Raw genomic sequence first — 17,378 nt, forward strand, 5'->3', positions numbered from 1 at the left:
CACCTACCAACCTTACCTGTTCGCTCTGTATAGGAAAGGAGTGTTCCCTGCTTTGACTAGCGGCGTAACCTCAAGGTAAACACAGCCAGTGCCTGCGCCCCATATTCCCTCAGTCGTGTTTGCCCTGTTATAGTGTGCGGAGTGTAGCATCGTGGTGAACGTGACAACATAACGGCACAACGACGCCACCTGGACCCCGTTTTGCAGGGTAGAATACTCGGCCGCCTGGAAACAGGTCAGAAAAAGACCGAAGTCGCCGTATCCATGAATGTGCCACAAAGTGTAATTTCCAGGATTTGGAGACGAATTCGAGACACAGGAGATGTTAGTCGTAGGCCAGTACCAGGTCAACCAAAGGTAACCACTCCACAGCAGAACCGATATCTGGCCTTAACCGCCCGACGAAATCGGAGTGCCCCTGCAAGACAATTGTGGGCGGAGCTTGCAGCCGTCTTAGGGGTTGCCGTTTCTCGGCAAACTGTGTACCGGAGGCTCAGAACAGCAGGGCTGTTTGCCCGACATCCAGCGGTGTGCGTCCTGCTCACTCCTGCACAGAGACGGGCCCATTTCCTGTGGAGCCGTCAACATCGAAACTGGACCATGAATGAATGGAGGCATGTGCTCTTCACAGGTGAATCCCGCTTTAGTTTGCAGAACGATTCCATTCGTACATTCTCTGGAGAGAACCGGGTAGCCGTTACAGCCACAGCAACATCGTGGAACGGGACCAGTATGGTGGTGGTGGCGCCATGATGTGGGTCTGCATCATGTTGAATGGCCGTACGGACCTGCACATCTTCATGGCTGGTCCGAGGAACACTGTTAACGCTCGGAGATACAGGGATGAGGTGCTGAGACCACATGTTCGATTCTTCAGAGGAGTGGTTGGTCCAGACTTCCTTTTAATGGGCTATAATTCCCGACCGCACCGCGCTGCTCTTGTGGATGAATTTATGGCTGGGGAAGACATTCATCGCATGGACTGGCCAGCGAGGTCTGCGGATCTGAATTCTATAGAGCATGCCTGGGATGCATTGGGGAGGCGAATTGCATCCAGTCAGCCTCTACCAAGGACCCTCCAAGACCTTCGCATTGCCCTTTCGGAGGAATGGGATCGACTGCCACAAGAGCTCTTGGACCATCTGATGGAGAGCATCCCACTCGCTGCGAAGCATGTGTGGCCATTAGGGGTAACCATACACCCTATTAACAGCATATTTTGTTATGGAAGACATTGCCAAGTTTTGTTAGTTGTTGTCAAATGTGTACGTTAGCTATCAGAACCTTTCTGACACTGTTTCTTTGGACAAGTTGTGTGACATATCGTGTGTGAGTCAGCTTCAGGCGGTATGGTCTCGTTTAGTGATTATGCTTAACTTTTGGACACTAGTGTAGTCACTGTAAAAATGTGGTCACTCTAAACATGACACAGCTATCTAACAGGTGTTCATAAAAATAAATGTTTTTGTTTCTTCATGTAATGGGACCTGGAAAGTCTTGATAAAAAAAATTCGTTTATTTGGTTCACATTAAATATTTGTTCTGGCATATGTGACTTTAGTGTATTTCCTGGGATAGGCGTATGGACTTGTAATAAGGAGGGAATAAGATTTGGAAAGCTGCCATCGTGGTCTGTAAGTTGGGTACCATCTTGGCACTCATCTGTAGTTGAAGGTGGAAATCCTGAAGATGTGTCGCTAACTGTTAATATCATGGATAATATCGTGAGTTTGAATTCTCTTCGTTCTAGATCACAATTCAGAAATTTGTGGTACAACCAGGAATAGAGTTTCTATGCTAACTCGTAGACCACGACATCTGTCAAAGAACAAAACAATTGAATGACAAAGGTCGAAAAAGGTCCGTTGGACAGATAAGATACGATAGAACTATTCCAGTAGACTCAAGCATCAAGCACATGGAATAAAGAACATTCTGCACCGAGTGAAAGTTTAATTCTGTAAGAAGAATGTGAGGAATATATTAGCGTACAAGGTACAGAAAATGGCAAGTTAGAATTTATTGACATACACAGTTTCGAACTGGGCTTGACTATGTGTGATGTTCAATAAATTTCCAAATTATTTGCAATCATTTGAGAAAGGGCTAGGAAAACAAAAGACAGGGAACCTGCCACATGGGCGACTGCCTAAATGCAGATCAGTGTTGACTGTTTTTGTTGACTGGCTAGGGAAGTCTGGCTCCTCATCAATTTAAGAGGAAGTACAACTGTGCAACCATTAGAACATACAGTGAGTCATGAAAAAATCACCATCATCATATCATGACCGGTAGATTACCTATGAGTTATTTAAGATACATCGTTGTTAGGGTTGAGTAAGTTCTTCGGCTCCGCAAGCATCCAAGATCCAGCCTGGGCTACTGAGCTCACTATTCCCCTATGACGATACACGGTAACAGTGAAATATGCTATTCAGAAATGGGGGGGGGGTATTTGAATGCATGGGAAGGTCATATGGATATCGTAAATATACCATCCTAATTTTGATTCTGACTATATTATTTTGTAACTAATAACAGAATTTGTTATATGCTATTTATTTTCAAATATATGCATATGTTTCAGGTTACTTGAGCCTCCTGCACGGAAGAGAGGTAGCAAGGTGGATGTCAAAGCTGAAGACAAGAGCCAACAGCGGCCTGGTTCTGGTCGAACAACTCCTCAACCTGTGGAGGTGAAGAAGGAAGTCGCACTTGTTGGCAAACGAAAAGACCTGGAGGACAAATTGGAGCCACCGAAGAAAGGTGCCCCAGATATTAGGCTTATTCGCAGTAAAGAGTGGGAGACTGTAGATCGACCTGTTCCTGTGATTATGTTTGACGATAAGAAACCTTCCGAAACTGTCAAACGAATGAATAAGGAAAATGTGGACCAAAATACTGCACAAATGTTAACAAAGAAGATCAAGGGAAATGAACCACCCCCAGTGCCACCGAAAACAATGCGCAGGCCTATGAAAACTGAAGATCATGCTCAGAAGCAAGTTGCGGTCCCAGTTCAGTCAAAAGTTCAAGTTCAGACACAAGACATGGCTGTACCGAAGACCAAGACGGTAGCTTCCTATCCAAGTGCAAAAAAGCAAAGTCAAGAGGAACGCAGAGGAGGTGGTGAAGACAGCAAAACAACGAAAAGAGCTTTAGATTATCGCAGAAAAAGTGTCGATAGCAAAGTGGCAAGAAGTCATTTATCACCTCTGTCTCCTCGTGAAGATGACGACAGCATAATGCATGGGAGTTCTGAACTGATGCTGGTCCTGTTACCGGAAGGGGAATCTGCTGAAGAACATCGGGAGGAGAGAGGTAAGGAAACTATTCCCGTTAGCTGCACATATCCATACAGATTTACAATATATACATAATTCTGTCGGATGTACTGCTATAAACACTATCAATCTCATATACACCTTTCTATCGTAAACACTTAGGAATTTCAGCAAAATACTATCATAAATTGTACACTGTTACTGGTGTCATCCCATATACGACTGTCTACTTTCACCAACATTTTATTGTACCATAAACACGTACAGGATTGGACAATATTCCCCAACGTATACAAAATAGAGTCAAGTTCTCATGAACCCGATGTGCTATATAAAATTCAGTGAGCAGGGCTAGGATTTTGATGACATGTCATCTTTTAATTGGTTCACAACAGAGATTGCTAACTTGTACAGAAATCCTGATCACAGTTCCCACATTTTAGACTTGCTAATTTATTAGTTTTTTGTTATTTTTGGCCAATTTGTATTTTTAGGTCATTATCTAAAATTATACGTCGTTAATTGGTCATTTTATGGAATTTATTACACTGTTCAATTCTTAGAGACATTTTCTTCCATGGTTGAGAATTTTCAAGCATTGCACGTGTGGTATTGGATATTATCGGAACTTTAAGTCAGGATGAATACGGAGACTTCGGAACTTCCAATTGGAGAAGAATTCCTCGTCGAAGTTTTCTCCTGAAGACGAGGAGCAAGTTTCTCTGCGAAACGAAAAGAATTTCGCCTATTTTCCTTGACACGGCAAAAGCCCAAGAGCTTATTATAATGTCTATAACATAAACATAGGCTGTAACAACTCGATTAATAAATTGATTGTAAAATTTAATTTAAAATTTATGGCTTTTTGGAATCATTTCACTGGCTATTTGTCGTCATTTTCTAGATAATTTTTAAAAACACGTTAGGTCATCGAAATCCTGGTCTTGCTAATGATTGATAGCCAACAAGCAAAAAAGTTATAACGATTAATGATTTAAGATTAATCTCTTACAATTATCAACCGTAGTTAGTGATTGATTTAGTTTCTGTTCCAATCAATCAATCAATCAATCAATCAATCAATCAATCAATCAATCAATCAATCAATCAATCAATCAATCAATCAATCAATCAATCAATCAATCAATCAATCAATCAATCAATCAATCATGATTGGAAACATGGTATTTTTTATATTCTATCGAAGTTGAAAGATTTAAGTTTCTTTACATTGCGTAATGAAATAAAAATTAAGTTCTTAATGCAAAACTGATGGGAAAGAAGCTATGGAATACGAAATAATAGAAGGTGAAAATTAATTAAATTATTAATAAAATAAAATAAAATAAACAAATTACTTCTTACCGGGCGAGTAGGCCATGCGGTTAGGGGCGCGCAGCTGTGAGCTTGCATCCGGGAGATAGTAGGCTCCAACCCCACTGTCGGCAGCCCTAAATATGATTTTCCGTGGTTTCCCATTTTCACACCACGCAAATGCTGGGACTACGCCTTAATTAAGGCCACGGTCTCTTCCTTCCCACTCGTAGCCCTTACCTCTCCCATCGTCGCCATAAGACCTGTCTGTATCGGTGCGACGTAAAATAAATTGCAAAAGAAAAGAAATCATAATGTAAGTCAATATATTAATTAAATTTCGACCGAAAATCCAGTTATAATATAATAAAGAAAACACACAAACTAAGAAAAGCAAATTAATACGAAGATAAGCATATGAAAGAAATTGACTCACGTAATACAAATATTTCTACCGAGCTCGATAGCTGCAGTCGCTGAAGTGCGGCCAGTATCTAGTATTCGTGAGATAGTGGGTTCGAACCCCACTGTCGGCAACCCTGAAGGTGGTTGTCCGTGGTTTCCCCCATTTTCACACCAGGCAAATGCTGGGGCTGTACCTTAATTAAGGCCACCGCCGCTTCCTTTGCACTCCTAGTCCTTTCCTCTCCCATCGTCGCCATAAGACCTACCTGTGTCGGTGCGACGTAAAGCAACTTGTAAACAAACAGAAATCTTAAAGTAATGTCAATTCTTCTTCATTGTACTTATTCAACTCGTTGGCTGAATGGTCAGCGTACTGGCCTTCGGTTCAGAGGGTCCCGGGTTCGATTCCCGGCAGGGTCGGAGATTTTAACCTTCATTGGTTAATTCCAATGGCCCAGGGGCTGGGTGTTCGTGCTGTCCCCAACATCCCTGCAACCCACACACCACACATAACACTATCCTCCACCACAATAACACGCAGTTACCTACGCATGGCAGATGCCGCCCACCCTCATCGGAGGGTCTGCCTTACAAGGGCTGCACTCGGCTAGAAATAGCCACACGAAATTATTATTCATTATATTTGAAATAAGAAATGAAATTATTATGGAAACACAAAACACACACACTATGAAATACAATATAATAGAAATGTTGCAAATAAAATACATTAACTCCCACCTGACGTCTAATGCTTAAAGTAACATACAATGCACTTCTTGACGACACATTCTTCAAACATGCATTAAGATTATTTTGTGAAATTTCGGCAAATTTGTCACGGTAGCTGAGGAAAAATTTCTTCCGGAGGTCTACGTGATGGTATAAGTGTGTTGAACAATCGTATAACTTATACAGTAAGTGCGAGTTTCACACTACGATCTCCTTCGAGAAAAATAAATTGGACAGATTACTTCAGTTTATCTCCTAGGGGCTATTTGATGATTCACCATTAGTCGTTTATACATTTTGGCTGATTTCTGTAGAAATAGCTCACTTTTATACTTAGGTATAAATTTTATGGTGAATAGGGCGTACACTAGGAAATAATTTTTGTTTGAAGCTGTGATATTTCACCTTGATAATATCTATTAGTTGCAGATACAATTGAAACTAATGTTGAATTAATTAATGACTATTCAGTTTAGATAATGCTGAAGTGTGAAGTTGGGAAATCAGTCGATTGAAAAAAAGTTTATCGAGCAAGTGACCGTGCGGTTAGGGTCGGGAGCTTGCATACGGGAGATAGTGGGTTCGAACCCCACTGTCGACACCCCTGAAGATGGTTTTCCGTGGTTTCCCATTTTCAGACCAGGCAAATGCTGGAGCTGTGAATTAATTAAGGCCACGGCAGCTTCCTTCCAGCTCCTAGGCCCTTCCTATCACTGTCACTTTCTTATTAGATGTGTTTAAGTCTGCTGTTCACGAATGGTGGTGAATGTGTCATTCGACAACCAGTTATTTGTTTAGTGAAACTGTAGGTATCACTACAAGGATCACATTCGTGGGGAGCAGTGATTAATTGCGTTACAGAATATGCGCGTTACTGTATGCTGTGTGAACAGTCAATGTCTAATAGCATCCTATTACTGCAATAAGAAAATCTTATATTGCTATGATGTGTCCTTTAGGTGATGGCAGCAATCGACAAGTTCAAATTATCTACGCTGAACGACAATCAAGTCGGCAAGTAAGTTACCATCCAAAAACATCTTGTGAAGGCGATTCATAATACTTTCAGACTGAATCACATAGAGAACCCCAAGTGATTTTTCAACAGACCGGCGTAGGTAATCGCTCAGCCCACGAAGTGTTTACTTTCCCGGATCCATGTTCATAACATTCAGTATTCTCTAATTTTGAATGCTGTGCAAACATGCAGTAATATCGCATATTCAACAGTATTATTTACACACTCTTGATATATATTGCATAGTCCGCCTCTGTGGTGAAGTGGTTACTGGGATTAGCTGCCATCCCCGGAGGACCGGCTTCGATTCCCGGCTTTGCCACAAACATTTCAAAAGTGGTACGAGGGCTGGAATGGGGTCCACTCAGCCTCGGGTGGTCATCTGAGTAGAGGTGCTTTCGATTCCCACCTTAGCCATCCTGAAAGTAGTTCTCCGTGGTTTCTCACTTCTCTTCCAGGCAAATGCCGGGATGGTACCTAACTTAAGGCCACGGACGTTTCCTTCCCTCTTCCTTGTCTACCCCTTCCAATCTTCCTGTTCTCCCGCAAGGCCCCTGTTCAGCATCGCAGGTGAGGCCGCCTGGGCGAGGTACTGGCCATCCTCCCAAGTTGTATCCCTGACCCTGAGTCTGAAGCTCCAGGACACTGCCCTTGAGGCGGTAGAGGTGGGATCCCTCGCTGAGTCCGAGGGAAAACCTACCGTGGAGGAAAAACAGGTAAAGATATACATTCCATAAGAAATGTAATATGGGCCATGGGGTTACTGGGGGTGAGAACACCCCCCCCAAAATCGAAATTTTGCAGAAAGGAAATAAACAGAAACTGACAATATTCAGTAATCTTTCTGATACATAATTGTAGAACCAACCGATGTGTTAAATATATTTTCTAGGGGGCCTCGAATGTTGGATATTAGATTGTAAACTGTACATACCATTCGCTGCGCAACTGTTGACCTTGTTCGTATTGTTCTGGATCTGTAATTTAATATATGTCCGGCTCCATGGCTAAACGGTTAGCGTGCTGGCCTTTGGTCACAGGGTTCCCGGGTTCTATTCCCGCCATGGTCGGGAATTTTAACCCAAGTTCCTTAATTTCGCTGGCACAGGGGCTGGGTGTATGTCATCTTCATCATCATTTCACCCTCATCACGAATCGCAGGTCGCCTACGGGTGTCAATTCAAAAGGCCTGCACCTGGCAAGCCGAAGGACACTCCCGGCGCTAAAGGCCGCATGCCATTTCATTTTTCATTTTAATATATGATTTTTTAGTGTTCTGCAATCTGAATATCAAAATAATTTACTTGTATCAGTGTCATTATAATGGCAAGTCTTGCATGCGCATACCGCACACGCACAAGCACATTCAATGTGTTCTATCATCACAACTACAAGCCCCCCCATCGTCAGATCGTGGCTACGCTACTGGTAAGATGTCATAGACACTATACCGGTTCCGTACTTACTGACAAAAAGAATGAAAACCTACAACCTGTTTTCCAGTCATTGACCGGGTCAGGGATGTAATGAATGAAGCAGATATAGGCTGTTAGTACGATGGGGTCGCCACTCCCAAAGTGATTTATTAATGAATGATAGATGCTATGAAATGAGAATGGAGAGTGTTGCTGGAATGAAAGATGACAGGGAAAACCGGAGTACCCGGAGAAAAACCTGTCCCGCCTCCGCTTTGTCCAGCACAAATCTCACATGGAGTGACCGGGATTTGAACCACGGTATCCAGCGGTGAGAGGCCGACGCGCTGCCGTCTGAGCCACGGAGGCTCCTCCGTACTTACTATTACTACTAAAATGTTTTCATTCCTCCCCTGAAGGGGGAGGCGGGCCTCGTAGACGGTGACGCCGTCTCTCAGGCCGGGAGATTTGCTACGGTGGAGATGCTCGGAGAAGGTGAGAGGGTTGGCGGCCGTGGCCTATACTAGGAACTGTCCCGGCATTCGCCTTAGTGCAGGAGAATGGTAAACCACGGAAAACCTTTCTCAGGACAGCCGACGGTTGGAGCCAGCCGTGAGGTCCAGTCCTGTCTCGTCTCCCGAATGCAGAGGCGTAGAGCCACGGTAGAGCCGTGGCCACCCTTCCTCTGCTTGGTCGGCCGGTCAGAGTGCAGAGCTGTTGGACCACGGACTCTACGGTGGCCACTTATCGGCCGAGACCCACTCTGCATCTACCAACTTCCGTACTTGTACAGTGTAAGTTAATACGGACATATGCAATGGTAAGTACATTCAGATCACCATATACAGTATTTTTTTCTATTTGCTTTACGTCGCACCGACACAGATAGGTCTTATGGCGACGATGGGATAGGAGAGGCCTAGGAAGTGGAAGGAAGCGGCCATGGCCTTAATTAAGGTAAGGCCCCGGCATTTGCATGGTGTGAAAATGGGAAACCACGGAAAACCATCTTCTTTCTTTTCTTGCTGTTTGCTTTATGTCGCACCGACACAGATAGGTCTTATGGCGACGAAGGGATAGGAAAGGCTTAGGAATGGGAAGGAAGCGGCCGTGGCCTTAATTAAGTTACAGCCCCAGCATTTGCCTGGTGTGAAAATGGGAAACCACGGAAAACCATCTTCAGGGCTGGCGACAGTGGGGCTCGAAACCACAATCTCCCGATTACTGGATACTGGGCGCACTGCAGCTATCGAACTAGGTATACAGTATTTCGACCCGTATAGGAGTGAATAGAGTGTCATCCCACTATTCAGGTGTGAAGTTACCTACAGAGGTTCGCCAGTTGTTTCCTCAAAACCTCGCATTACCGCTGTTATGTTGGCAACACACCGGTTGGTTTTAATTGAAGGGAAGTTCGCTCAACATATTCTTTCTTGATGTGTTTACCGGCCAGCGTTGGCTTTTCTCTCGGATTCAGCGAGGGATTCCACCTCACCTTCCTCCAGGACTGTGTCCTGGAACGTGAGACATTTGGTCGGGGATAAACATGGGGAGAGGACCAGTACCTAGCCCAAGTGGCCTCACCTGCTATTCTGAACAGGGGCTTTGTGAGGGGGATGGGAGGATTAGAAGGGATAGACAAGGAAGAAGGAATGAAACGACCGTGGCCTTAAATTAGGTACCATCCCGGCATTTGCCTTGAGAAGTGGGAAACCAGGGAAAACCACTTCGAGGATGGCTGATTTGGGAAGCGCACTCCCTCTACTCAGTTCACCTCCAAAGCTGAGTGGACCTGGTTCCAGTCCTCACACCACTTTACAAGTTTCGTAGCAGAGCCGGGGAATCGAACCCGAGCCTCCAGGGGTGGCAGCTAATCACATTAACAACTACACCACAGAGGCGGGCGCTCAATACATTCCCGTTTAAAATGTGGTTGGTTGTCAGTAGTAAATCGCAGCAAATGAATGGTAGGTAAGGGTTATTCTGCCCGAAGGCAGGTCCGAACCTCCGCAGAGGTGTTCCTGAGCCGGAGTTTACGTGCGGTAGGTTGGCCAGTTCCTTTCCGCTCCTCCATTCCCTTACCCCCCACCAACAGCGCGCGGCAACCCATCCAACTCCTGACCACGCCCAATGTTGCTTAACTTCGGAGATCTCACGGGATCCGGTGTTTCAACACGGCTACGGCCGTTGGCGCAAATGAATAGAGTTATATAATATTTACCGCGAGAATTCTCATGATTTAAGGATATAATTTTATTACGAAGAACTATCTGCGCGATCACCTTTTCGCAAGATTGTCTATAGATATAAGATACGCGTAATTAAACATGGTGCACGATATGCATGTATCAGACCAGTAATTGTGTCCGACCGAGCTCGATAGCTGCAGTCGCTTAAGTGCGGCCAGTATCCACTATTCGGGAGATAGTAGGTTAGAACCCCATTGTCGGCAGCCCTGAAGATGGTTTTCCGTGGTTTCCCATTTTCACACCAGGCAAATGCTGGGGCTGTGCCTTAATTAAGGCCACGGCCGCTTCCTTCCCAGTCCTAGCCCTTTCCTGTCCCATCGTCGCCATAAGACATATCTGTGTCGGTGCGACGTAAAGCAAATAGCAAAAAAAAAATTGTGTCCGAGAGACGTTTTGTTTCATTCACCGTTCTTCACTAAACTGTGCAACATATCAATATTTCACTGATCTTTCTAAATAATAGGTTGTGAACCGATCGTTATCCGAAAATCACTGTTTAGCTAATGCAAATCACTAGCTCACAAGTAATGCAGTATATCACTCGCGGGCTACACTAGCGGCACAACTAAAGAAAAGACAAGTTCTGAGATAAATGAGTTTTAAGTTGCTGACGGACCGCAGACAATAATTAAAATCTTCGGCAACACTGGCACAACTTGAAGTGTGTCGTTACTGATGAACAGAATGCGCTACGCGACTGCCGAGCTTCAGGTGCTAACTGATAAGTCCTAGTATTGGAGCCAATGTAAACAATAAAGCAGAGAATGAAACTGCGGGTCTTCTGCCGCTTGTTGATTCAATATTGAGGTACAAGTTATGCCGCAGTTGCTGCTGGAAAGGAGACTAATCTGCAATGCCGGAAAGTGCATCAACTCCAAATTCGTATTATTTTGATTTTGCAGCTCACGAGCGATATGGGGTGGCCCACCTAAGTTTTTCAAGTCAAATACCTTATGACGAGTTGAAGATAGGTGGTTTTCACCTAGCGGGAATAATAACAAGGGGCACACGAGAGAACGTGCAGTATGCGCCCTGTGTTTTGATAAGCACCGAGGCAGCACCCAGTGCCGACTATTAAGGGGACAAGGGGGTGGGGAAGTCCCGCAACCCCCCCCCCCCATTTTGTGGAGGAAAATATATACATTTTATTCTATTTTAACCGCCTGAATTAGGGATTACAAAAAAGAAGCAATTTGTACAACCCTGCTGTCTTTTTAGCTAAAGCTTTCCTTTTATTTATGTAATTATAAAGAAGTCCGCCTCTGTGGTGTAGTGGTTAGTGTGATTAGCTGCCACCCCCAGAGGTCCCGATTCGATTCCCGGCTCTGCCACGAAAATTTTGAACATTGGTACGAGAGCTGGAACGGGGTCCACTCAGCCTCGGGAGATCAACTGAGTAGACGTGGGTTCGATTCCCACCTCAGCCATCCTGGAAGTGGTTTTCCGTGGTTTTCCACTTCTCCGGGCAAATGCCGGGATGGTACATAACTTAAGGCCACGGCCGCGTCCTTCACTCTTCCTTGTCTATCCTTTCCAATATTTCCATCCCCCCGCAAGGTCCCTGTTCAGTATAGCATGTGAGGCCACCCGGGCGAGATACTGGTCATCCTCCCCAGTTGTATCTACCGACCCAGAGTCTGAAGCTCCAGGACACTGCCCTTGAGGCGGTAGAGGTGGGATCCCTCGCTGAGTCTGAGGGAAAAACCGACCCTGGAGGATAAACAGAAAAAGAAGGAAAATTATTAAGAAAAATACTTAGAGGAAATACGCACAAAAAGTCGTTCGTCGAGGCTTACCGATCTGTACAGCGCCATCGCCAGTAGTGAAGGACCGCTATATCCCTCAGACCTGGGTACTTTTTGCTGTTTACAAATGTTTGTGCCCCTCCCGCCCATTTTAATTCCCAATAGCGCTACTGGCAGCACAAACTTTATTTTATATTATGGGACAATACCCATTTCTGTCGCATAGAAACAGTATCTCGTCGTAGTATCAGGGGTATATTTTTGCCAAAGTCATGGAAACAGGTATGATTTTCCCGCTTGCCACGTGCATTCGTTAGTCTGGAAGTCCAACTCAATCAATGTGTCTGCTACTTTGCTAATGTGTAGTCAAATACTAAACGACTTTTTAAAATTTTGTATTCACGCCGTACTTCAATTAAATTGTAATGCCGGAGTTAGTGGGTTCGAACCCCACTGTCGGCATTCCTGAAGATGGTTTTCCGTTGTTTCCCATTTTCACACCAGGCAAATGCTGGGGCTGTACCTTAATGAAGGCCACGGCCGATTCCTTCCCACTCCTAGTTCTTTCCTCTCCCATCGTCGCCATAAGACCTATCTGTGTCGGTGCGACGTAAAGCCAATAGCAAAAAAAATGTAATGCATGTGTAATTATTGTTCCTTTGGTAAAAGTTCTGATGTATAGTATTGAATTAATATGGGAAAAAATTCATAATAAAAAATAGTCTTATTACCGCACATAAGTTGGGAGACTGTCAACCTTTGCTTCTCTATCGAAACTCGCTCAGCCGATGCCCTTAGATGTTAGCCCCCTCTAAACAACAACCAAGCAAGCGAAACTCGCTCAGAGAGCATTAAAAACTTATAACTTTGTAGGTGGTATTTTTTTTTCAAATGTTGATGCCTACCCCCCGACTTTCTGTTGTCTACAGATTTTTGTGCCCCTTCCCCCCACTTTCAATTCCCAATCTCACTACTGGCAGCACCAAGTTTATTTTATTTTGGACGACTATACCCATTTCTGTCGCATACATATCTCGTCATAGTCAGCTACATTCAGCGATGCAACAAAATCCACACGCATACATGTAGTACCAACGAAAATAATATTGAAGTCAGCACGTTTTCATACGTGGTGCCGTCTGGAGTTGGTAGCTCGAAGGTGAAGAAGACCAGGGCCACGTACGACTCATATCTTGTGTGAAAAAAATGAAGTGGCGAATGGCTTTTATTGCCGGGAGATCCCAGTACAGGTTCGGCTCGCCAGGTGCAGGTCTTTTGATTTGACTCTCGTAGGCAATCTGCGCGTCGTGATGAGGATGAAATGATGATGAAGACAACACATACACCCAGCCCCCGTGCCAGGGAAATTAACCAATGATGGTTAAAATTCCCGACGCTGCCGGGAATCGAACCCGGGTCCTCTGTGACCAAAGGCCAGCACGCTAACCATTTAGCCATGGAGCCGGACACCTTGTGTGATGTCACCAGGGAGAGTGAACATTTAAACAATATGGGAAGCACCACACTCATCCTGTCCTCAATGTTCAGAATGTTTGCGCCACATTTGAAGAACATACACACTTCAACACTCCTTTTTGCCAGAGCTCCATGTCTGACTGTGGAAATTATTGCATCGCTAATGAGGCTGTCTAAGACAAACTTATGATATGACAGAAATGGGTTTAATTCCATTTTAAAAAAACCTGGCATCGTTGCCTTGGTGCTTACTAAAGCACAGGAAACAAATTTCATGTGCCTTTTCTTGTTACTGCCAATGGCCGTAGCCGTGTTGACACACCGGATCCGTGAGATCTTCGAAGTTAAGCAAAATTGGGCGTGGTCAAGATTTGGATGGGTTGCCACGCGCTGTTGGTGGGTGGGTGTTGAGGGAATGGAGGAACGGAAAGGAACTGGCCACCCTACCGTACGTAAACTCCGGCTCAGGCTCACCTCTGCGAAGTTTGGACCTGCCTTCGGGCAGAATACACCCTTACCGTAACTTTATTGTTACTTTTTTTTTGCTAGGGGCTTTACGTCGCACCGACACAGATAGGTCTTATGGCGACGATGGGATAGGAAAGGCCTAGGAGTTGGAAGGAAGCGGCCGTGGCCTTAATTAAGGTACAGCCCCAGCATTTGCCGGGTGCGAAAATGGGAAACCACGGAAAACCATTTTCAGGGCTGCCGATAGTGGGATTCGAACCTACTATCTCCCGGATGCAAGCTCACAGCCGCGCGCCTCTACACGCACGGCCAACTCGCCCGGTTTTATTGTTACTCTTCTAGGTTAAAACTTACCGCACTCTTCAATTAGTCAGACAATATTTGAGGTGAAAAGCTTAGGCAGGACTACCTTGTATGTAAGAGACGATGTTGTGGAGATGAATGTTTGACATAACAGCTTCTTTTGTGATATTTGTTTCCGACTCAGTTAATTTATAGTCAGACTCCCTGGTTGAATGGTCAGCGTTGAGGCCTTCGGTTCAGAGGGACCCGGGTTCCATTCCCGGCCGCGTCGTGGATTTTAATCACTTCTGATTAATCCTTCTGGCTCGGGGAGCGGGCATTTGTGTTTGCCCCAAAACTTTCTTCTTCATATTGAGACCACCACAGAAACACGAAATAATGATTACATCACTCCATATAGTGTTGACGTCAGGAAGGGCATCCGGCCATAAAACAGGGCCAAATCCACATGTGTGACGCAGTTCTCACCCGCGACACCACAAGTGTGGGAAAAGCAGTAGTAGATGGTGAGGAAGAAGAAGACTCAGTTAATTCATAACAGTTAGGCTCTTAAGAGCCTGCCCCTGGGTGTAGGGGAAGCGTATCTGCCTCTTACCCGGAGGCCCCCGGGTTCGATTCCCGGCCATGTCAGGGATTTTTACCTGGACATAAGGGCTGGTTCGAGGTCCACTCAGCCTACGTGATTACAATTGAGGAGCTATTGACGGTGGGGTAGCTGCCCCGGTCTATAAAGCCAAGAATAACGGCCGAGAGGATTCGTCTTGCTGACCACATGACACCTCATAATCTGCAGGCATTCGGGCTGAGCAGCGTTCGCTTGGTAGGCCAAGTCCCTTCGGGCCTGTTGTGCCATGATGTTTGGTTTTTATAGGCTCTTAAGTCGGCCGAAAGTAACTTTTTGTAAATGCATTTATAAACTACCTGAAAGAGAAAACATATGGTAACAGTATTAATTTACACCTGCAAAATAAAACAACATAATTAAAATACATAATAATTAATGGGAGTAGGCGAAGCTTTATCTGACCGTGTAATAATTAGGTAAGAGAGGAGTTCTTCAAGGCAGTGTTATTGGACCTTTGCCTTTATATATATGAGTAAAGGAGTGGAATCAGAGATAAGGCTTTTTTAGGATGATGTTATTTTTTATATAGTAATAAATTACAAGATTGTGAGCAACTGCCTCGATAATGTTGTAAGATGGACAGCAGGCAATGGTATGATGATAAACGGAGTTAAAAGTCAGGTTGTGAGTTTCACAAATAGGAAAAGTCCTCTCAGTTTTAATTACTGCGTTGATGTGGTGAAAGATCCTTATGGGGATCATTGTAAGTACCTAGGTGTTAATATAAGAAAATATCATCATTGGGGTAATCACATAAATGGGATTGTAAATAAAGGGTTCAGATCACTGCATATGATTATGAGGGTACTTAGCGTCGATGCAAATGAGAGGGCATATGAGTCTCTGGTAAGACCCCAACGGGAGTATGGTTCCAGCGTATGGGACTTTCACCAGGATTACTTGATTTGAAAACTGGAAAAAAATCCAAAGGAAAGCAGCTCGATTTAATCTGGGTGATTTCCGACAAACGTGTAGCGTTACAAAAATGCAGCAAAGTTTGGGCTGGGAAGACTTGGGAGAAAGGAGGCGAGCTGTGTGACTAAGCGGTATGTTCCGAGCTGTCAGTGGAGAGATGGAGTGGAATCACTTTAGTAGACGAATATGTTTGAGTGGTGTCTTTAAAAGTAGGAAAGATCACTAAATGAATATAAAGTTGGAATTCAAGGGGACAAATTTAGGGCAATATTCGTTTAAAGGAAGGGGAGTTAGGGAATGGAATAAGTTACCAAGGGAGTTGTTCAATAAATTTCTAACTTATTTGCAGTCATTTAAGAAAAGGTTAGAAAAACAACGGATAGGGAATCTGCCACCTGGGCGACTGCCCTAAATGCAGATTAGTAGTGATTGATTGATTGATTGATCTGAGGCCTATCCTGGTAATGATAAATTGAGCAGATTTATATCCCGGTTTCTGTGGAACTGTCCAAAAAACAAAACGAAATTTTGATAGGATACAGGTTCACTTCAAATACTTTTACTGATTTGATTTCTTGGTTCTACCTTTATTACAAATCAAGATACGGATTTTTAAAGTCAAGTTCTTACAGTTTTAAAGTTTTTAAAAATATTTATGATCAAGCTATGTGTAATATCTCCACCATTCTAGATCCATATAAAAACAATCATTCTGTAAATGAGAGGTAAATATTTCAGAGCTCTACCTTGTTTCTGAGAAAATGGGAAACATTCGCAAGAATAGGTAACTTTTCACAAATCACACTTTAAAATGCTTCTTACTAGTTATACAAGATAGGAAGTGATATCATAGCAATCAACGTAGCCAAATTAAGCAGAAGTATGTTTACTATAAATAAACATAAATTACCCCCATCTAGAGCAAATAGTTCCCTTGATTTATTGTCCTATCTGAACAAATGTTCACGAAATCTGGAGACATGGCTTGTGCAGTAATGTTTTTGAAAATTTATAAATAGGCATACGACCGCCTCTGTGGTGTAGTGGTTAGCGTGATTAGCTGCCACCCCCGGAGGCCCGGGTTCGATTCCCGGCTCTGCCACGAAATTTGAAAAGTGGTACGAGGGCTGGAACGGGGTCCACTCAGTCTCGGGAGGTCAACTGAGTAGAGGTGGGTTCGATTTCCACCTCAGCCATCCTGGAAGTGGTTTTCCGTGGTTTCCCACTTCTCCTCCAGGCGAATGCCGGGATGGTACCTAACTTAAGGCCACGGCCGCTTCCTTCCCTCTTCCTTGCCTATCCCTTCCAATCTTCCCATCCCTCCACAAGGCCCCTGTTCAGCATAGCAGGTGAGGCCGCCTGGACGAGGTACTGGTCATACTCCCCAGTTGTATCCCCCGACCAAGTGTCTGAAGCTCCAGGACACTGC

At 44.4% G+C, this 17,378-nt stretch overlaps 1 protein-coding gene across 1 annotated transcript in view; it reads left to right on the forward strand.

Moving 5' to 3' along the window:
• Positions 1–17,378, forward strand: part of MnM (myomesin and myosin binding protein) — a 228,052-nt gene that overhangs the window by 194,480 nt on the left and 16,194 nt on the right. Inside the window, exon 8 of the mRNA XM_067140443.2 lies at positions 2,588–3,321. Within this exon, the coding sequence (XP_066996544.2) occupies positions 2,588–3,321 (734 nt within the window). The remainder of the gene's footprint in view (positions 1–2,587; positions 3,322–17,378) is intronic.

This window comes from Anabrus simplex, chromosome 2 (assembly GCF_040414725.1).
Source record: "Anabrus simplex isolate iqAnaSimp1 chromosome 2, ASM4041472v1, whole genome shotgun sequence".
Taxonomy (NCBI): Eukaryota; Metazoa; Arthropoda; class Insecta; order Orthoptera; family Tettigoniidae; genus Anabrus; species Anabrus simplex.